We start from the raw sequence: 22,495 nt of genomic DNA on the forward strand, positions 1-22,495 counted from the left end.
CCCCTTCCTCTCTCTCTCTCTCTCTCCTCCTCTTTCCCTCTCTCTCTCCCCCCCCTCTTTCGTATATTTTTTTCCCACTCCTCAGTGACCTCAATTTATCCATCTTCTCTCTCTCTCTCTCTCTTGCCTGAATACCTTTCCTCTCCTCCCACTCTCTTACCCCAACTCTCCTCCCTCTCCTACCTTCATCCCTTTGTTCCCCTCTTCCGCTTTTCGATTTTTCTCCTCCCTTCCAATATCTTTTCATCTGATTCTTCTTCTTTTTTTTTGTTCCACTCTGACCTTATTTTTTTATTTAAATTATTTATTTATTCGTTATTTTTATTTTGTGATTGGAAAAATGAGCTTCAAAAATATTCAATCTTTATCATCCAATGCCTTTAGCGGATTTTTTGATTTTTTTTTTTTTTTTTCTTCTTTTTTGTTTGGGGTTTCCAATTTACAGGGTTGTTTTTTTTTCTTTTTCATCTGGGATTTGCAAATTTACAGGTTTTTTTAGGCGCTTCTGTCAAAGGAAAATTAGACGCAAATTTTACAGTAAGACCCTTTTGTGGTTTACGTAATTCAATTTTTTTTTTCATTTATTAGCTTTTTTTATTATTATTTCTTGTATTTCTGAAGTGATGAAGAAGAAGAGAAGGAAGAAGAAGAAAAAAGGAAAAAGAAGAAGGAGAAGAAGGAGGAGAAGAAGGAGGAGAAGAAGAAGAAGAAGAAGAGGAGGAAGAAAACAGAAAAGAAGTGAAAATAAAGAAGTAATTTTGAAAGGTAGAATGAATTTTTGTTGTGATGGAAGAGAAGGCAGAGAAGAGAGAGAGAGAGAGAGAGAGGGAGAGAGAGCTTGTGCCACGAAGTGAATATTTCTTTTATAGGTACCTACCTAATTTGTAATATTTCCTTTGTAATATTATACTTTGTATTCAAGTTTTCCAGTCTACGGCATTTTTAATACCCATTTTTTCAGCCTCTTCCCGCCTTCCAATTATGGTATTTGTTTCTCTTTTTTCTTCTGTTTCATCCGCCTCTTGTATTTTTTTCTTTTTTATTCTTCTCTCCCTCTTCCTCTCTCTCTCTGTTTCTTTCTTTCTCCTTTTTTACTTTCCTTATCCTATAGGAAGGAAAGTAATGTATTCGGGTCAAATTTTCGATGGTCAGTTTTTAGTGTCAAAACACGTTTTACCTCTTGTATTTTTTTCTTTTTTATTCTTCTCTCCCTCTCCCTCTCTCCCTCTTCCCCTCTCTCTGTTTCTTTCTTTCTCCTTTATTTTGTCTCTCTTCAGTCATATTTTCATATTTATATTGTAGTTCTTTACATTTTTTTCATCGCAAAAATTTTAATAATCTTTTAAAATTTTAATATTCTTTTAAAAATCTTTTAAAATTTTAATAATCTTTTAAAAATTTTAATAATCTTTTAGTCAAATTCCGAAATCGTAGAGAGGAGGACAGAAGAAAGCCAGCCGTTCCGAGAACAAACATAGCCTGTTTAAGATAAAGGTTCTTTTCTGTTTTTATTTATTCTGTTCTTAAGGGTCTTCTTGAGAGTTTTCTTAGGCATCAACGTTTGTGGTTACCCATCACTCAAGAGTTCATTTTCCAAGCAAGGCTGGTTGGTTGATTGTCTGGAAAGTCATATTTTATACTCAACCTTCCAGCCACAATGAAAATGACTTTTAGAGCGTCACCTATGTTAAGCTACGCCGAGCAAGGTCAAAAAATGGATGGTGACTTCAGTACTATATTGGTAGTTATTAGGAAACATTGAAAGGAATAAAGGGAGAACGGGCTCTAGTCTTGATTTTAAATCATTACCAGAGGCATTCAGTCAGCTTCACCGCAAATAATTCAGGATTTAGATGTTTTTAGATTCACCACAATAACTTCAGGCTTTCAGCTTCACCACAAATGTTTGATTTTTTCTTAATTTTATTGTAAATAAGTTACCATAGGTAATTGTATACCTTCTTCTGTTCTCTTTGATGCTCCAAGAGCCTATTTCCCACGTCCCTAAAAAAAATCCTTACCCCTAAAAACAACCCCTGCTTTAGCACACAAATCATCAGTCTCTATTAACGCCACACGTTTTACCTGTCATCTCTAGTCAACATGTCAACCTACTTCGCACAGATTGGATAAAGCGAGAGACAAGCTATGCCTTTTACCGAACCATAGGTATTGAAAAAAATATCATCCAATCTACAACACATTTCCACAACAAATACAACACGTTTCCACGACAAATGCATACAACATATTCCAACAAGAAAAATCTACCTAGTAAAGGTCGGTCTACATTCTTGTTTTTTTTTTTTTTTTTTTTTTTTTTTTTTTTAAAAAAAAGTAAAGGTTCTTTTCTGTTCTTATTTATTCTGTTCTTAAGGGTCTTCTTAAGAGTTTTCTTAGGCATCAACGTTTGTGGTTACCCATCACTCAAGAATTCATTTTCCAAGCAAGGCTGGTTGGTTGATTGTCTGGAAAGTCATATTTTATACTCAACCTTCCAGCCACAATGAAAATGACTTTTAGAAATTCCCGGAGGGACGGGCCCAGCTTGTTCAGAATACTGTTTCCATTCTCTTTTTTTCCTCCTCCTCTTTTTCTCTTTTCTCCAAGTTTCATAATGTTCCTTCAAGTCTGCATTTTTCAATTCTCTCTGCATTTTCTTCTTCTTCAATTTTTTCCTCCTCCTTCTCATTTTCTACTTTTTCTTTCTCTTTTGCTTCTCTTTCTTTTTCTTCTCTTCATTCTCACCACCCATTTGTTAGGTACTTTTAGTTTGTTTATTATACCTCTCTGTGTTTGAATTTCGTTCCAATGAATTTGAACTGAAGTTTATTGTATTTGAATTATTTAAATTTAATTTAACCTTTTCTTCGTCTATAAAGGGGTAGAGGCAAGAAGATCCAGTCTTTCTTATCATAGAGTAAAAAAAAAAAAGAAGAAGAAGAAGGTGAAGAAGAAGGCGAAGAAGAAGTAGAAAGCGAAGATGAAGAAGAAGAAGGCGAAGAAGAAAGAGGAGAAGGCGAAGAAGAAGAAGAAGAAGAAGAAGAAGAAGAAGAAGAAGAAGAAGAAGAAGAAAAATAATAAGAAGAACACAAGTCATATTATAAAAATATAAAAGAGGTTGAGGGAAATAATAAAATCAGGTTAAACAAACAATATTATTCCTTTCCCTTTGTTTCAAGGGTACCAAAAGGGTCACTCAGGAAAGTATCAAGTATGCTTGACCATAATCAAGAACACTTGAGAAACTTTTCTCTCTTCTTGGAAAACTTTGGAGAAAACTCCGCTGAAAAAACATACACCCCGTGAGAAAGTTTGATTTTCTACAGGTGTGCGAGAGGTGAGGTTTTTTGGGGAGGAGTTTTAGGCAGAAGAAGGCAGAATAAATTATGGTGTAACCTCGATTTAACTTGTATGTATTGAGGGAAAAATATAACCTGAAAAGTGTTTCAATGACGGTTCAATGTTTATGTGAAGGTCTAAATTCCCTATTTTTTTCTTTTCCAATAGGTCAATAATCAAAACGAGGAAGAGACTTAAATTTTATTTATTTAACTTATAAATAATGAATTATTGTTTAGTTTTTCCACTTATATATCATCCCCTTAGTCAGCCTAGTTAGCTTTGTTGGTGGCGCGTCTGCCTTGTAAGCGCTAGGCCGCGGGTTAGATTCCCGCCCGGGGCGGATTTTATCCTGATGGGATAATGTTCGTTCTCGGAACGGCTGGCTTTCCTCCTATCCTGTCTTCCTTCTCTCTTCGATTTCGGGACGATAAGACCCTAGCAGTTACAGTTCCCTCTATCAAACCTCTTTTTTTAAAAAAATATCATCCCTAAAAATTACTGATTGTTTTAGGTAACCCACAATCGATCGGTTCCCTATATCCCTATGAACACGGATCCTGGTTCCTGAATCTATCCCTGGTTCAATCATGGGAAAACTTTTAGGACAAAACTTGAAATGTTGGAAACAGGTATTTAGTTTAGAAATGAAGGGAAAGGTGGAAGAGAATTTGATTTGTAAGGAGCTAGAGGAAAGGAAGAAGACGAGGAAGGAGAAGAAAAGGAAAAAGGAGAAGGAGAAGAGACTTTTTTGAAGGATTGAAAACGTTTTCCTTTTTCTATTGATTGGAGTTGTTTGAAAGAGAAAGGGAAGAATGAATAGAATGGGAAAGGAATAAAGAGACAGAGTAAAGAATAGAATAGAATAGAATATACCTTGTTTATACTACCAGCATAGGACTGAAAAGTCCCTTTACTCTGCAGTCCAAACAAGGTCTTATATATTTGATTGGTAATAACAAGGGTAATAAAGAGGAAGGAATAAAGAGACAGAGTAAAGAGGAAGGAATAAAGAGACAGAGTAAAGAGGGAGAGAGGAAAAGATAAAGAAAGAGAGAGAGAGAATCTCTCTCCTTCTTTCTCGAGAGATGTTGTATGAGGGTATTTGGACTCGTAGTGTGAGTTCATAGTTAGAAAACTTTGACGAACATTTCCCTCCAAAGTTTGGTGAAAGAGGTTTATTTCGAGAAAAGAGAGAAGAGGAAGGTGCCAGCCTAGTTAGCTTGGTTGGTGGCGCGTCTGCCTTGTAAGCGCTAGGCCGCGGGTTCCAGTGTATCAAGCGGGGAACGACATTTTTTGTGACAAGCATTTATGCACAAGTAATATTACTTTAAATTTATTCTTCATGTCTGAAAATATTTTTTACATAAAAGTTTACTTACGGAAAAATGCCAGCCTAGTTAGCTTGGTGGGTGGCGCATCTGCCTTGTAAGCGCCAGGCCGCGGGTTCGATTCCCGCCCGGGGCGGATTTTATCCTGAAGGGATAATGTTCGTTCTCGGAACGGCTGGCTTTCCTCCTATCCTAAGAAGTAAAAAAGTAATAGGTGATAATCAACTGGCGAGTTTTTTTCTAAGCTTCTTTTTTTATTATAATTCTTAGTACCTCTTGAAATTGTTTCATTTCGCATTTGATTCCAACATCCAATATTGGACTGTCTAGATTCTAGAAATACCTACATAATTAATCAAATAAAAAAGTGAAAGTCGCCAGCCTAGTTAGCTTGGTTGGTGGCGCGTCTGCCTTGTAAGCGCTAGGCCGCGGGTTCGATTCCCGCCCGGGGCGGATTTGCGGGTTCCATTCCCGCGCAGGGCGGATTTTATCCTGAAGGGATAATGTTCGTTCTCGGAACGGCTGGCTTTCCTCCTATCCTGTCTTCCTTCTTTCTTCGATTTCGGGACGATAAGACCCTAGCAGTTACAGTTCCCTGTGTCAAACCTCTTAAGAGAAATATGCTCCTGCAAATAGAATATTTCTGTAGGTTTGTTGGTTTGTTTGTTTGTTAATTTTACCCAGAAAAAGGGCGAGTTTTGTGCGGCCATGTTACACGTGGTAAGAGTTTCCTTCACAATCTTGCTCTAATTCTATGGAAATGGTCCCCAAAAGTACAAAAGTACTTATAGGGATGATGAAGAATATGTTAAGAATATTGTAAAGAATGAAAGAATAAACTCATTATTATTATTATTATTATTATTATTATTATTATTATTATTATTATTATTATTATTGAATAGAGAAAAGAAATCTGAGAGGTCTCTAATCTCTCACACAATCCTATTTTTCCCCCTTTTCCTCTTCCCTCATTCTTCTCTTTCACTCCTTTCTCTTATTCTTCCCTCCTCCTTTCCCTTCCTCTCCATTTGTTATTCTTTTTGTGAGAATATAGAATAGGCCAAGAAATTTGAGAGGCCTCTAATCTCTCTTTTCCATTCCCTTTCTTCCCTCCTCTTCCCTTTTACATTATCTATCCTAGTCTTCCCTTCTTCTTCTCCAGTTTCCTCTCATCCCTTCTCTAGGTTCCTTCTCGCCCCTTCTTTCCGTTCCCTCTTTCTTCCCTCCTCCTTCATCTTCTTCTCTTTCTGTTAACATGGCTCATTTAATCCTCTTTTTCTTCCTAAGTCGACAGACCCAACGAACGAAGTGAAAAATTAAGTACAATGAAGAAAAGGAAAGTGCTGAGAAAGAAGAAAAGGATACAGGGAGATAGTTAGTGGAAAAGGGATATGATGAAGAAGAGAAGTGAAAAGAGGAATTAGGGAAAGGAGGAGGAAATTCACGAGGAGAACAAGATGAAAGAGGAAGTGGTAAAGGGAAAGGAGGAGGAAGAGAGGAAGGTGAATGAACTTACATGGAAAGAATATTAAGAAGGCCAAAAGAGGAAAAGAAGGAAGAGCTGTCTAAACTAAAAACGGTCCCACTGTGTTAAATTCATTCATTCACACATTGATCGCTCTATCTCTAGAACCCCAGAACCTTTAGCTGAATTTTTAATTTCTATCTGGTCATTTTTTTTTATTTTAGAATTATTCTTGTGAGGTACCCATAATACATTTCTCTCTCTCTGTCTGTCTCTCTCTCTCTCTCCAAAGCCAAAAAAGGAAATTTAAGAGTTGGAAAAAAGAGGTATAGAATGAGAGATGGAGAATGGGAAAGAAAATGGGATCTGAATTCGTGGAAAAGGGGAAAAAATTCGGAGGGATTTTTAGCTCGAGGCCTAATTCAATTTAAATCATAATTTTCCCTCGCCCCCGCATACGAATTATTATTTGTATCTCGAAATTCACGAGGAGAATAAGATGAAGAAGAAGGAGGTAAAGGGAAAGGAGGAGAAGAAGAAGAAGGTGGTATAGGAGGAGGAGGAGGAAGAGGAGAAAGAGAGGAAGGTGAATGAACTTACATGGAAAGAATATTAAGAAGGCGAAAAGAGGAAAAGAAGGAAGAGCTGTCTAAACTAAAAACGGTCCCATTGTGTTAAATTCATTCATTCACACATTGATCGCTCTATCTCTAGAACCCCAGAAACTTTAGCTGAATTTTTAATTTCTATCTGGTCATTTTTTTTTTTTAGAATTATTCTTGTGAGGTACCCATAATACATCTCTCTCTCTCTCTCTCTCTCCCTCCAAAGCCAAAAAAGGAAATTTAAGAGTTGGAAAAAAGAGGTATAGAATGAGAGATGGAGAATGGGAAAGAAAACGGGATCTGAATTCGCGGAAAAAGGGAAGAAATTCGGAGGGATTTTTAGCTCGAGGCCTAATTCAATTTAAATCATAATTTTCCCCCGCCCACGCATACGAATTAGTATTTGTATCTCGAAAGCATTTTATTTGCGTCAGACAAAGAAAGGAAGCGAAATTTTAGGCTTGAGCTCCCTCAAAAATGGATTTTTTTTTTAGGTAAACATTGTGCGGATGATCGAAGAAGTTAAAAAGGAAAGAGTTGTATTCTAAAAAAATAGACTGAAAATTTGTCATTTTTATAGGTAGGACAGTTTTATCAAAACCACAAGTACCAGGCCACCAAAACTGTTGGCAAATCAAAATTTACCTAGCTGCATAAATTGGGTAACCTTTGTGACAAACATTGATGTCACAATTAGATTTTTTTATGCATTTAAAATTTTAATCTGTTGTGTTAAAAACTGAATTTTTCAGTCTTAGAGATAGTGACGGTTTCTGTCTGCATTGTAATCCTGAAATAAATTCCATCCCTACGTAATCCGCAAGGAAACAAATTCCTCCAGAGCAATGTGCAGTCCTATTTGCACAGATCAAGCGATTTGAATTTTCTAATTTCAATTTTATTGTTTTTATATGAATGGGAGAGATAAAGGAAGCTTTGTTGCTCTCGTATAAATAACAGCAAAGTACCGTTTTAGGCTCAACGGAACAATAGAAAGGCAGAGGAAGAAAAATAGAAGGAGGAGGGAGTGGAGGAGAAAGAGGAAAATTAAGAGAAGTAGGAGAAGAGTTGGAGGAGGAGAAAGACAAGAAGGAAATAGAGAAGATGAGGAAGAAGAAGAAGGAGAAGGAGGAGGAGAAGAAGAAGAAGGAGAAGGAGAAGAAGAAGAAGGAGGAGAAGAAGAAGAAGGAGAAGAAGAAGAAGAAGAAGAAGAAGAAGGAGGAGGAGGAGGAGGAGGAGAAAGAGAAGGGTGACAATTTGATTTTAGATGAAAATGGCAAGCAGGTACTTACTGACACATTTTACCAGCGTAAACTTTTGTTTGTAATGGCAGAAAGCTAGCATTGTCCAAATTGTGGTACAATTTAAATTTACATGACTTCAGATTTTTTGCATACACAGGGCTAGGGTAGGCTAGGCTAGGCTAGGCTAGGCTTGAAAATTATAAGTGAGAAAAAAGAGTTTCGTCATAAATCGACTAGCCTTGCCTAGCCCTGTGTATATTAGGAAGGCAGAGGAGGAAAAATAGAAGGAGGAGGGAGTGGAGGAGAAAGAGGAAAGTTAAGAGAAGTAGGAAGAAGAGGAGGAGGAGGAGAAAGACAAGAAGGAAATAGAGAAGATGAGGAGGAAGAAGAAGGAGGAAAAGGAGAAGCAGGAGAAGAAGAAGGAGAAGAAGAAGAAGGAGGAGGAGAAGAAGAAGAAGAAGGAGGAGGAGGAGAAGAAGAAGGAGAAGAAGAAGGAGAAGGAGGAGAAGAAGAAGAAGAAGGAGGAGGAGGAGAAAGAGAAGGGTGGCAATTTGTTTTTAGATTAAAATGGCAAGCAGGTACTTACCAACACATTTTACCAGCGTGTACTTTTGTTTGTAATGGCAGAAAGCTAGCATTGTCCAAATTGTGGTACAATTTAAATTTATATGACTTCAGATTTTGTGCATACCCAGGGCTAGGGTAGGCTAGGCTAGGCTAGGCTTGAAAATTATAAGTGAGAAAAAAGAGTTTCGTCATAAATCGACTAGCCTTGCCTAGCCCTGTGTATAACCACAACCTTGAGTATTTGGTTTCATATGAAATAAGTCAGGTATTCCGATGGAGAAATTCAAAGTTAGAACTTGAAATTTCGCAAGTAAAGTTCCCAGCTCAACTTAAAACTTACAAGCTTACAACTTACGTAATACCAGGTTCAAAGTGTCAAGAATCAGCAGTTTTTGTGACGGCGAAGGAAATTTATGGGAAATCGAATAAAACTTTACTCAGACAGGTCACGTACAAGTTGACCCGTACATTGGACTTTTTTTGGAGGACGAAGGAGGGGGGGGGGCGAAATGGGCTTTATTTGAGGACAGGGGACAATGGACTTTTTTGTGGACGACGGGGTAACATTATTTTAGGAGGAGGGGGCCAAAATATTCAATGTAAAATTGTAAATTAAATGAGTGTTTCCACTACACACGACATGGTTTGTTTTTCCCAACGACAAGTGGGGGTTCCCACTTGTCGTTGCCTTTAAGGTGAAACAAACCATTTAAAAGGTCCAGTGTGCAAGGTCCCGACAGGTAGCGAAACTTTTTTTCTTGGAAAAATAAGAAACGAAACTAAGCAGAAACAATAAAATTGACCTGTCAGTTTCTCTGGGGACATAAAAGCAACTACATTCTGAAGTTTTTGAAGGTAACTTTTATGTTCCTTGTGTGACACTTCATAAAAATTGAACGAGCCAGCCTAGTTAGCTTAGTTGGTAGCGCGTCTGCCTTGTAAGCGCTAGGCCGCGGGTTCGATTCCCGCCCGGGGCGGATTTATTTTATGTAGAACAAAGATAAATTTAGAACTACTTAATATAATTTTGAAGATAATTTAAGAACAAAGATAGATTCGGAACAAGTTTGGGAGATAGGTACCTATTTTTTTTTAGAACGTTCAGAGGACATTTTTAGAACCCTCATCAATTTTTTTAGCAGGATAATTTTAGAGGTTTTTTTTTTAATGTAGAAAATAACTTTCGAAAATTTTCGAAGATCCGTTTTTAAGTAGGGAAGATATTTGTCATTGATTTTTTACAATAAGTTGCTATTTTAAGTACAATTAGTGCTTTATTTAAACTGTCATCTTAGGACGTAGGACTTTCAGAACGAATGTAGAAGACAATTTTAAAAAGTCAGAAGGAAAGAGAAGTTTCACTAAAATGTCTTCTAGATAACCTCCTATGCATACTAATACAGCTACTCGAATAACTTCAATCAATAATTGTCACCCATTTCCTTTCTCTTTCTCTCCTTTTATGGCCCTCTCTCTTTAAGTCCCTCTCCTTCCCTCCATTTATATGGCTCTCCCTCTCTCCTTTGTGTTCCTCTCCATCTCCTCCTCCCTCTCTCCCTTTAGCTCTCTTTCTTCTCTCCCCCCCTTTTTCTCTATTTTCTTGAGCACATACAAAACTCAATTTAGCTCCCTATTTACCAATTTTCGACTCCATTTTCTGTGTCCTCTCCTTTTTCTTCTCCTCCTCCTCCTTCTCCTTCATATTCTTCCTCCCTCCATCTTCTTCTTTCTCTCCTCCTTCTTATTCCTTCTGTTTTGGGTGTGTCCATTCTATTCTTCTATTTTACATTTTCTTGTCTCCTTCCTCTTTTCCGTCTTCATCGAAAACTTATCTTTTTATCTTCTTCTACCCTTCTTCTTCTTTTCTTCCCATTCTCTCTTTGTGTCTTCTCATAAATCCACGAATACTGCAAGCCTTAATCCTATCCTCCTCCACATTTTTCTCAATTCTTCTCTCCTCATATTCCCTATTCTTTTTTTTCCCTCTATATCCCAATATGCTAACCTTTTCTCCTCCTCCCAATTCTTCTTTTCTTCCCTCTATATTTTTACTTTCTATTTTTTTTTATTATTATTATTTATTTCCCTTCTCCCCATTCCAATTCATCACTCCCGACTTGACAAGACTGACGTGTTTCAATATTTGCACGCTTCCTCCGAAATATTGTCATCCGAGAAGACATGACGCCACTTAGAGGGCACAAGAAATCAGGCTCGTAGATAGAGTAAATTTGGGGAAATTAAAAAGCCCTGAAATTTCAGTACTTGTGTAGTACAGGTACTTGAAGTGTGAATAGATATGGCTGGGTAAAAAGAATGGACTCACTGCTAAAAAAATTAATAATAATAAATAATAATAAAAAAATAATAAATAATAAAAAAAAATAATAAAATAAATAAAAAATAAAATAAAAATAAAAATGGGGGCATAACACTTGGCGTGGACGCTAGGTTCGATTCCCACCAGAGTCAAAGGATTTTCCCCTCTATGGATTCAGATTCACTACAAACAATTCAGAATTTGGAATTCCAGAGGCATTCAGTCAGCTTCACCGCAAATAATTCAGGATTTAGATGTTTTTAGATTCACCACAATAACTTCAGGCTTTCAGCTTCACCACAAATGTTTGATTTTTTCTTAATTTTATTGTAAATAAGTTACCATAGGTAATTGTATACCTTCTTCTGTTCTCTTTGATGCTCCAAGAGCCTATTTCCCACGTCCCTAAAAAAAATCCTTACCCCTAAAAACAACCCCTGCTTTAGCACACAAATCATCAGTCTCTATTAACGCCACACGTTTTACCTGTCATCTCTAGTCAACATGTCAACCTACTTCGCACAGATTGGATAAAGCGAGAGACAAGCTATGCCTTTTACCGAACCATAGGTATTGAAAAAAATATCATCCAATCTACAACACATTTCCACAACAAATACAACACGTTTCCACAACAAATGCATAAAACATATTCCAACAAGAAACATCTACCTAGTAAAGGTACCTACATTCTTGTGCTGTTTTTTTTTTTTTTTTTTTTTTTTTTTTTAAGGGGTTTTTGGGGAAATTTAAAAAAATAGGGGTTTTTCGGGGACTCTACAGTTTGGAATGGGGGTCTGTAGCTAACGCTTGTGTCTGATTGTTAAACATTGAAATGATCAAATGAAAGGGGTAGCTATTTTTTTTTCTCGTTTCTTCGTGTTATGTGTGTCAAATGGTAATGTTAGCATTTTCATTTGACATGGGTACTACTTGTACTTTGTATTTATAGTTACACAAAGATACTAGTACCTACTTCATCAAAAAGTACTTCGTGTGGCTTTAGTTTGTAACCCTCTCGTCTCTGTTCACAGAAAAATCAGAAAACGAAAAAGGGAGGCATCTCCACCAGTGTTCTCTGCTTAGCACATTGCATACACACACGAGTTACACGGCGTTCATAGAAATCTTCCTTCCGTACTTTTCCCTACCATCAACGTCAAATTGTGAGGTGGGGCGTAAAAATGTTCCCCTCGAAAGCTTCCCCAAAATTTGCCTTGTCAGCTTTCACACCCAAGAAAATTCGAACAACTTGTTCGGATTTCCATCAACATTTTCCCCGCAAGTTCACAAGTCAAACAGAAAATTAACAATGATCAACTACATGATGAAGAGGGAGAGAGGGGAGGAGGAAAGGGTAGGGTTTGTCTAAAGTTTTGATTGCTGAGGAATTTTGATGAGAGAAGGGAGAAATCGATGAGTAAGAGAAAGAGAAGGGGGAGGAAGAAGAGAAATAGGAATTGATAAGGTGAGAGAAAAGGGATGTTTATGAAGGGAGAAATAGGGACTGACAAAAAGGAGGATGAAGGAGGAGATGGAGAAGCAGAATAAAGAGGATGAAGAGGGGGTGAAAGAAAAGGGATTCTCGTAAAAGAAAGACTGACAAGAAGGAGGAGAAGAATGGACTGAGAAGTCACAGGAGGAAGAAGAAAAAGAAGGAGGAGGAGTGGGGAAGAATTACGTAAGTAGGAGGCAAGGAAAGGGAATTAGGAAAGTAGAAACTGAGGGAGAAAAGGAGAAGGAGTATGGTGACAAGGAAGAAATAGAAGAGGAAGAGAGGGTAGAAATTTGAGGTAATTTAGGACTGTGGAGGGTTCGGGAAAATGGGGAACACAGGATTGGGATGGAAATATTAGTGTATGAGTACACTAATCTACCTACATATTATGAAGATAAAAACCTAGTTTTAAAAGTTGTTTTATTATTATTATCATCATCATCCCCTATTATTATTATTATTTAACTTGTTTTTATTTACTTTTATTGTTATAATTTAAATAAAAGTTCGACATGAGCTCAAGAAAACTAACTGCAATAAAACTTCATTTCTATTGAAAGTTCTAAAGCCTGAACTTTTTTCCTTAACAAAAAGAAGGTACCTAATTAAAAAAAAGTTTCACCTATTTATTCACTTTAGTTTCTATTTGTTTTGTTTTTTGTTTTTTTTTTTAATTAAAATTGTATAAATGAAGTTTATTTAATACGTAGATAAATTGAAAAACCTCATATTACATGTTAGTAGGTACCCACATCGAAACTCAAGTAGGAGAGAGTTTTATTTTAAACAACTTCACATACAAAATTGCGAACTTTTACTACCTACCTAGCTAAGTTAGTTTGGAAGGTGGGACGTCTGGCTTTTAAGTGCTAGGTCGCGGGTTCAATTCCCGCCCGGGGCGGATTGTATCCTCAACAGATAAGGTTCGTTGTCGAAACGGTTGGCCTTCTCCTATCCTATCTTCCTTCTCTCTTCGCTTTTCACGATGACAAAGACCTTAGTAATTACAGTAGAGGTGTTATTGGGTCTGACTATCTGTGTTGGGTTTACTCATCTTCTCAATCCGCCAAGCAGTTTTAGAATTAAATTTATGTAGCTAGGTACTTACTTTATTCCTTTAAACACGTTCCTGGTACATGATCTTCGAAGGAAAAAAAATCACACAGACCGAATAACTACGTAACAGTTTAGTCCCACTCAATTCCACTGAAACACTAATGAATTTCGTAAACTGATCAAATAAAAGATCAAACTTCAAATGATCAAATAAAACCAAATTAATAAATAAAATCGAAGAAAGTTAATAAATCGGAAAATAGTGGTTGGGTGGAAGAGCTCCTCTAGGAGAACCCTGCCTCTTAGTCATAAAAAAATGACAAATAAAGAAAAACCGAAACGCACTGTTGCACTGACTTTAACCGACTGGAGCCCCAGGCTAGCTTATGTCTACCAAAGTTTCCCCCTACCAAAGTTTCATGGGAAAATTTCGACTGGTACTTTCCCACGCTCGACTAAAATTTCGATTTTTCCTTGTCCGCATCAGTGGTGTGGGGTAGTTTTTCCGAATCAGTGGTGTGGGGTAGTTTTTCCGAATCAGTGGTGTGGGGTAGTTTTTCAAAAGCTGAATTTTCTCCTACCTGGAAATTTGTTGCCGCGAAATACCCACTCAATTCCTACGGGACACTGAATTTAAGCAAACACGAGCGTGGTTGTTATTTGAACTGGGCTTGGTATCTATTGATATTTGGACTTTTTTTTAGGAGTTTTGTCGGCTTAAAGCACTCTTAATCTTCACAGGACACTGAAGTGAAGCAACCATGTGCGTGGTTGGAATCTGAGTATCTGAACTGGGATTGGTATCTTTTGATATTTGGACATTTTTTTTAGGAGTTTTGTCGGCTTAAAGCACTCTTAATCTTCACAGGACACTGAAGTGAAGCAACCATGTGCGTGGTTGGAATCTGAACTGTGATTAGTATTTGAACTGTCTGGGACTAATGAAAGACTTGAAAGAGTTCTCGTTTTCGTACATTCCACTTTTTGTTCTCGTTTATATTCCACTTTATTTATTTTCATTATTTCTATTATATTTTCTTTATTTGCCTTGTTTAGACTGCTGGGGTAAAGGGACTTTTCAGTCTCATTCGAGCAGGTTAAACAAGGTATATTCTATTCTACCTTGTCTCGTAAAATTGTGAACCTTTTCAAAGGAAGTGAAACTGAAAAGGCGGATAGCCTGTAAATTACTTTCTATTTCTCGTTTATACCTATTCCACTTTATTTATTTTCATTATTTCTATTATATTTTCTTTATTTGCCTTGTTTAGACAGCTGGGGTAAAGGGACTTTTTAGTCTCATTCGACCAGGAGAAACAAGGTATATTCTATTCTACCTTGTCTCGTAAAATTGTGAACCTTTTCAAAGGAAGTGAAACTGAAAAGGCGGATAGCCTGTAAAGCTAAAAAAAACTAATAATAATAAAAATAGCTCATCCCTTTTCCCGAGAGACGACAAATTCTCCTTCTCGTTTTCTCTTGTTTCGCTTTCCGCTGAAATATCCTGCTGAGAGCTGGCAACTCTGATATTGCTCATGATACCTACTGCTGAGGAAAATTCTGTTCTTTATTACACGCATTGGCCTTCGAAAGGTCGATAGTGTCGATACCGTCCATTATACCGACTTAATCGACTGGATCAAAGGCCTTTGTAAGATCAATAGATTTCGGTGCGATGGAAAAAAAGACCATCAATGGAACCGACTGAATCGACTGGATCAAAGGCCTTTGTAAGATCAATAGATTTCGGTGCGATGGAAAAAAGACCATGCGATGGAAGAAAGACAAGATCAATAGATTTCATTAGAACGGGGAAAAAAAGTGTGTTGTGTACTTGTTTCGGGCCATATCGATCGACGATAGTGTATTCAACCCTGCTCTAGGGTAATTATACCAACTTAATCGACTGGATCAAAGGCCTTTGTAAGATCAATAGATTTCGGTGCGATGGAAAAAAGACCATGAATGGAACCGACTTAATCGACTGGATCAAAGGCCTTTGTAAGATCAATAGATTTCGGTGCGTTGGAAAAAAGACCATGCGATGGAAAAAAGACAAGATCAATAGATTTCATTAGAACGGGGAAAAAAGTGTGTTGTGTACTTGTTTCGGGCCATATCGATCGACGATAGTGTATTCAACCCTGCTCTAGGGTAACTAAGATGAAACATGAAACAAGCCTAACCTAGCTTTTCCGAGAATGTTTTGTTAGGCTAAAAGCTTCTTGGTTAATTCTGTTCCACTGTGTTTATCGCGAAGAAAAAATAAGCCTTTTTTCATCCACACATTTGGAAAAATCGCCGATTTTCAACCAAATAAGAGAATAAAGTTGTAAAAAAAACACTTTTTTCAACTTTTTTTATTAAAATTGGTGTCAAGTCTAATCGACTGGATCAAAGGCCTTTGTAAGATCAATAGATTTCGGTGCGATGGAAAAAAGACAAGATCAATAGATTTCATTAGAACGGGGAAAAAAGTGTGTTGTGTACCTACTTGTTTCGGGCGATATCGATCGACGATAGTGTATTCAACCCTGCTTTAGGGTAACTAAGATGAAACATGAAACAACCCTAACCTAGCTTTTCCGAAAATGTTTTGTTAGGCTAAAAGCTTCTTGGTTCATTCTGTTCCACTGTGTTTATCGTGAAGAAAAAATAAGCCTTTTTTCATCCACACCTTTGGAAAAATCGCCGATTTTCAACCAAATAAGAGAGTAAAGTTGTAAAAAAAAGACTTTTCAAACTTTTTTTGGTCACCAAGTGTCAAGTCCTTTTCTCGACCTTTTCCCGAAGTTCTGTACACCAATAACTGCTATTTTCCCGAAAATAACACAATAAAATTGTAACAAATAGGCAAAAACTTACCCAACATGCCCACAGGAAACTGGGAGGGGGTCTGCAGATTCTCAATCACACTCTGGGTGACCACCCAGATGTAATTCTCGCCCGTTATCTTCAGATCATTCGCTATGGATAGAATCCTTACTGCTTCCTCTCTTGTAGCATAAAGGAGCACCACACGGGACTCTGAGTGTACCAGGTCCTCTAGGTCTGACGCCTTCGTAAACAGAACAGCGTTGATGAGGGTGAATCTGAAATGTGAGAAAGCGATGTGAGGTTATAATTTGATAGAGTTCTTACTGCTTCCTCTCTTGTAGCATAAAGGAGCACGACACGGGACTCTGAGTGTACCAGGTCCTCTAGGTCTGACGCCTTAGTAAACAGAACTGCGTTGATAAGGGTGAATCTGAAATGTGAAAAAGCGGTGTGAGATTATAATTCGGTGTGGATAGAGTTCTTACTGCTTCCTCTCTTGTAGCATAAAGGAGCACGACACGGGACTCTGAGTGTACCAGGTCCTCTATATACAGGGTGGTTCGTGATTTGCGAACCACGCTTATATCTCAGAAACGGCTGGGAATTAAGGAATGAAATAAACGGCATCATGTAGATGAAATTTTGATGATTAAAATGGCTTTTTTTAAATTTGCAAATTTTTTTGCAAAACGGCCCATTTTTTGCCAAATATAGGTCACTCTTATGGAAACCCCCATTTTTTATTTAATTATTGGAATCAGCATAAAATTTTAATTGAAAAAATGTATTCACTCGAAAAAAATTGCTCTACAAAAATTCAGTGACACATTTCTATATATATGTACAGGGTGGTTCGTGATTTGCGAACCACGCTTATATCTCAGAAACGGCTGGGAATTAAGGAATGAAATAAAAGGCATCGTGTAGATGAAATTTTGATGATTAAAATGGCTTTTTTTAAATTTGCAATTTTTTTTGCAAAATGGCCCATTTTTTGCCAAATATAGGTCACTCTTATGGGAACCCCTATTTTTTATTTAATTTTTGGAATCAGCATAAAATTTTAATTGAAAAATTTTTCACTCGAAAAAATTTGCTCTACAAAAATTTGCACAAATCGCGATTTTGTGTGCGTCAGTGACCCCAGATTTGATGAACAACGCAGTTGGTCCTGAGTTAGAGCGAACAATGCGTTACTGTGTACAAAGAAATGGATCTCATTTTGAACAGCTTTTATAAATTTGTTTGTTGTTGTTGATTGTTGTTGAAATAGTTAAGTGAATAATACAAAAACTAAAGAAATAATTAAGAAATTGTTTTTCTTTCTCACAGTGTACAGAATTTTTGTACATCAAATTTTTTCGAGTGAATACATTTTTTCAATTAAAATTTTATGCTGATTCCAATAATTAAATAAAAAATGGGGGTTTCCATAAGAGTGACCTATATTTGGCAAAAAATGGGCCGTTTTGCAAAACAAATTGCAAATTTAAAAAAAGCCATTTTAATCATCAAAATTTCATCTACATGATGCCGTTTATTTCATTCCTTAATTCCCAGCCGTTTCTGAGATATAAGCGTGGTTCGCAAATCACGAACCACCCTGTATGTAGATCTGACGCCTTCATAAAAAGAACAGCGTTGATGAGGGTGAATCTGAAATGTGAGAAAGCAGTGTGAGGTTATAATTGGATAGAAGCCTTACTGCTTCCTCTCTTGTAGCATAAAGGAGCACGACACGAGACTCTGAGTGTACCAGGTCCTCTAGGTCTGACGCCTTTGTAAATAGGACTGCGTTGATAAGGGTGAACCTGAAATTACAGAAAGGGATGTGATGTTATAATTCGGTATGGATAGAGCACGACCCAGGCAACACAAAAACCACTTGCAGTAGTAAACATGTTGGAATACTGAGAAAAAGAAATAAATAAATAAATAATCTACCTATGTACTCGTATGTAGTATTCTAAGATTTCTGAGACATTCTTTTCTGAAAAAGCAGGCACTTAGATACAGAGAAAGATGCACTCTTGGTAATGATGTGAATGTTGTGATACTTTTTGTGATAATCAAATTTATTGTGAAGAAGTTCCCAGCTTTACCTCAAATCTACGTACTTCTGTTTATCTTCAATTCCATCTGTCTTCTCCTCTCCTCCCTCTCTCTTTCTTTCTTTCCCTCTCTTTCTCTTTCCTTCCCTCTCTCTCTCTCCCTCTCTCGTGATTCCATCAGTGGCGTAGTAATCCATGGAAGTTAGGGAAGCACCGCATTTTTTACGTTTTTTTGTCACCCCTCAATCAGACACTACAAAGAGTAAGTGATCCTAATGATAAAGAGTAAGTGATATCCACCTTGAAATTTAGAATGAGTTAACTGTAAACAGATGAGGTTCGTTCTCGGAACAGCTAGCTTTCTCCTGTCTTGTTTAACTCTTTTCGCTTTAGGGACGATAAGACCTTAGACTGGCCATCCACTATCAGGTAAAAATGACAGGCACACCTTTTCAGGCGTACCTGTCAGGTCTACCTGATAGTGAATCGCCGGCCATAGCAGTTACAGTTCTTTTTGTCAAATTTCCCTTTTCTCTCCGTACGCCACTGCCCTTGCATTACTTTGAAAATGAAATATTCCAGCTCCTGTCTGACTTCTGACTTGTACACAGATCTCAAGGGACAGATAGATTAGAATTACTCTGTACTCGTTTTCTCCCCTCCTCTCTTCCCTTCTTCGCCTTGATTTCCTTCATTTTTCTCTCATATATTTTTTATGGATTTGGTTACAGAAAAGAGAGTCAGAGAGCGAGAGGGGAAGAGGGAGAGGGAGAGGAAGAAAGAGATAGGGAGAAAAGGGGGAGAAAGCAGGGGAAGGGAGGGGTATAGAGAGAGAAAGGGAGAGGGGGAGAAAGAGTGTGAGAAATAAAGAGAGAGATAGAGAGAGAGAGAGAGAGCGATTCTACCTGAGTGCAACAAAGTTTGTGAGATTATTAAAAAAAAAAAAAACATCACATCATTCTGTTCCAAGAGATAATACCTATGCAGATAGTAACTAGAGAGAGAGAAAGAGAGAGAGAGAGAGAGAGAGAGAGAGAGACAGAGAGAGGGACAGAGATCTTATTGAAAATTCTCACTTCTCAGATTTCACTGTATTTAAATTAATCGATAGATAGGAGGTAGAGGTAGGTGATTTACGATAAGTTGTCGTAATTTATCAGGAAACCTGAGCTTTTTTTTTTCTTGGAAATTAAAAATAATTAATGTGTTCCATTTTTTTCCTCTCTCTTCTGGATTTGAAACCTTTTTTAAAAAACAATCCTTTTTTTTTTTGCAAGTATCTAAATCCGTTTTATTAAAAGGGTATCGCTGGTACTTTGGTAGCAATGATCCTTTATAGTACTTACTCTTTTGCTGCAAAAAAGTAATGCAGCTAAGGACGATTAACTTTATGGCTGAAATTTCAAAGGGGAAAATCCGAAGATGATCATAAATAAAATCATGAGCTCTCTGGATTTTACCCAATATTTTGTGTCCTAGATTTCGAAGCAGGTCCTTCTTTGTAGGTAACTCACTTGGAAATCTATAAATTTTCACCAACGAAAAATATGTACCTATATGGACAAAGATATATTAAATTTGGAAAAAGGTTATATTTGTGTCCTAGATTTCAAAGCAGGTCCTTCCATGTAGGTAACTCACTTGGAAATCTATAAATTTTCACCAACGAAAAATATGTACCTATATGGACAAAGATATATTAAATTTGGAAAAAGTGGATATGTTTAATAGTTTAATGTCAATTTTAAATTGAACTGTTAGGTACCAGCAAAGACAATTTTTCTATCTTCCGAGTTGATAAATGATAAAGGTTTCTAGTTCTAGAGTTATTATTGGAGATGGACAAAGCTAAAACCAGACAAGTTATAAACAAAGAGAATATTAATAAAAATGTGAAAGGAAAATATTATTGAAGCTTTGTTGTCAAACGTATCACTCGGAAAAGTCGCTCTTGCCAATCGTGCTCATTTGATAACGTTGCCAGTTCGATGAAGCGAGAAAAAAAAAACCCCTACAGCCTTGTTGCCACATTTCTCCATTCAGATGAAACAGAAACAAAAGTAACCCGCAGTTTGGATGGAAGAGGCGCGGGTTAGAGCTGGGATTAACGAGAGGGTTGAGAGGGGTACAACAGGGCGAAGTGATAGGCCCAAGAGAGTATTAATAGAGTTGAACTCTTTGAGACTCACAAAGGATGAGTAAATATTTGAAAAGTAGATAAAATGAAGGGTGAGGGCTTACGAGTCGTTAGGGTACTGTGATTTTTCCTTTTTATTTTTAATTTAGGCCTGTGAATGTGTGAAGAGATTAAACAATACTTCTCACATGGCTAGATTCTTTCCGAGAAAGGAATGAAGTCTAGTGATTTCATATTCGAGAGATATTGCAAAAAAGAGCCCTAACGGACCTAAAGATTTTTCATACTACAAAATCGAATGATCTGCTTGAGAGTTAGAATTAAGCAAACAAACAAACCAAACCAACAAACAAACAGACAGACTTGGTAAATCAGTTTTTTCCTTCAGTATCTGATGCTATTTTCAGTTCTATTGCTATTGAAATTTAGACATTTCTACATCTTCAATAAAATCCATAAGTATGTTTCTGAATTATTATTTATTATGCACATGTTTTTGACACGTGTCACTCACATTTGGCACACCCTGCTTCCAGTTTTATCCGTCAAGGGTGAACAAGAACATAGCTTTTCAAATAATTACCCCCATGAATGTTAATCCCACTGCCTACAGCCTTTTGTGTTGTGAATTTGAAATGCTCTCCACATTATGTTGTTTTGCCGATCCCTCTGCCAATAATACCCGTGCCTTTTTGAATACCTGCCTTGTTTTGTCTGTCATTATTTCATTAAACAAGGCATCTGTTCATTATTCATTTCATTAGAAAATCAATATTACACATTTGCCCATTTATTTGATTACCTATTTACCTTTTTAGTTTGATTATTACACATTTACCTGTCACTGAATAGCCAAATTAAATTATTTGTATTATCTGTTTCAAATTGACGATTTTTATTTCGCCATGAATCCTAATCGGTGTGTTCGATTTTGATGAAACTTGGCAAATATGTTGAACATTATTTTTTATTTTATCTAGGTATAACTTGACTGTCTCGTTATTTTACCAGCTTAAACTAGAGATCTCTTGTTATTTTAATAGCTTAAACTACCTATTTATGTATTGTTATTTTTGTATTGTTATTTTACTGTACAAGAGGAAGAGATAAAGGGAAACGGAAAAAAGAAGGGAAGAGGGAAAGGGAAAGAAGAGGAAAAGAGGGAGGGAGAGAGAGAAAGAGGGAGGGAGAGAGAGAAAGAGAGAGGAGAATTAGAGGATGGAGGAAGTCAAAGACATGAAGGGAGATGTTCGAGGAAGAGAAAAAGGGACAGGAGAGATGGTAAGGAACAATTGAGAGAGAGAAAGGGAGAGAGAGAGAGAGAGAGAGAGAGAGGAAGATAAAAGGAGGGTAAAAGGGAGCTACGTTAATTAAATATCTCTAAGCTAAGATTAGGGGTTAAATTCTCCCGTTTTAAACTCCCCCCCCCCGAACTGCAGAGGCATGTATTATTAAAATTTAATTTACCATTACTAAAAGCCTAGGTATTCTGCTACCAGCAAAAGCATGGTATCATTCCTATACACTCCTCTTTCTCTCACATTCTAGCATCCTCTCCGCGCCTCTTCACCCATTTGCCCATTTATTTGATTACCCATTTACCTTTTTAGTTTGATTATTACACATTTCCCTGTCACTGAATAGCTAAATTAAATTATTTGTATTCTCTGTTTCAAATTGACGATTTTTATTTCGCCATGAATCCTAATCGGTGTGTTCGATTTTGATGAAACTTGGCAAATATGTTGAACTGGTTGAACATTATTTTATCTAGGTATATCTTGACTGTCTCGTTATTTCACTAGCTTAAACTATCAATCTCTTGTTATTTTTAGGATGTCAGTCAGGATAGCGTTCCGGGAATTCCATGATTGCTGAAGAAACAAGGGTGTTTTTCAATTTCCTAATTTTACTTCGAGTAGGTATAATTATTATCTAGCTACTTTTTTTTTTTTACTTTTTTCGAGTCTGCTCCTTTCATCAACTGGTAATCACACTTTTCACTGTTTTTTTTTTTTTTTTTTTTTTTTTTTTTTTTTTTTTTTGTTTTTTTTTTTTT

At 36.8% G+C, this 22,495-nt stretch overlaps 1 protein-coding gene across 1 annotated transcript in view; it reads right to left on the reverse strand.

Annotated features, from left to right (window-relative positions):
• Positions 1-22,495, reverse strand: part of LOC103523063 (glutamate receptor ionotropic, NMDA 2B-like) — a 142,989-nt gene that overhangs the window by 61,443 nt on the left and 59,051 nt on the right. The window contains exon 4 of the mRNA XM_026832847.1: positions 16,297-16,523. Within this exon, the coding sequence (XP_026688648.1) occupies positions 16,297-16,523 (227 nt within the window). The remainder of the gene's footprint in view (positions 1-16,296; positions 16,524-22,495) is intronic.

The sequence above is a fragment of the Diaphorina citri genome, unplaced genomic scaffold, assembly GCF_000475195.1.
Source record: "Diaphorina citri unplaced genomic scaffold, Diaci psyllid genome assembly version 1.1 scaffold82, whole genome shotgun sequence".
Lineage (NCBI taxonomy): Eukaryota > Metazoa > Arthropoda > Insecta > Hemiptera > Psyllidae > Diaphorina > Diaphorina citri.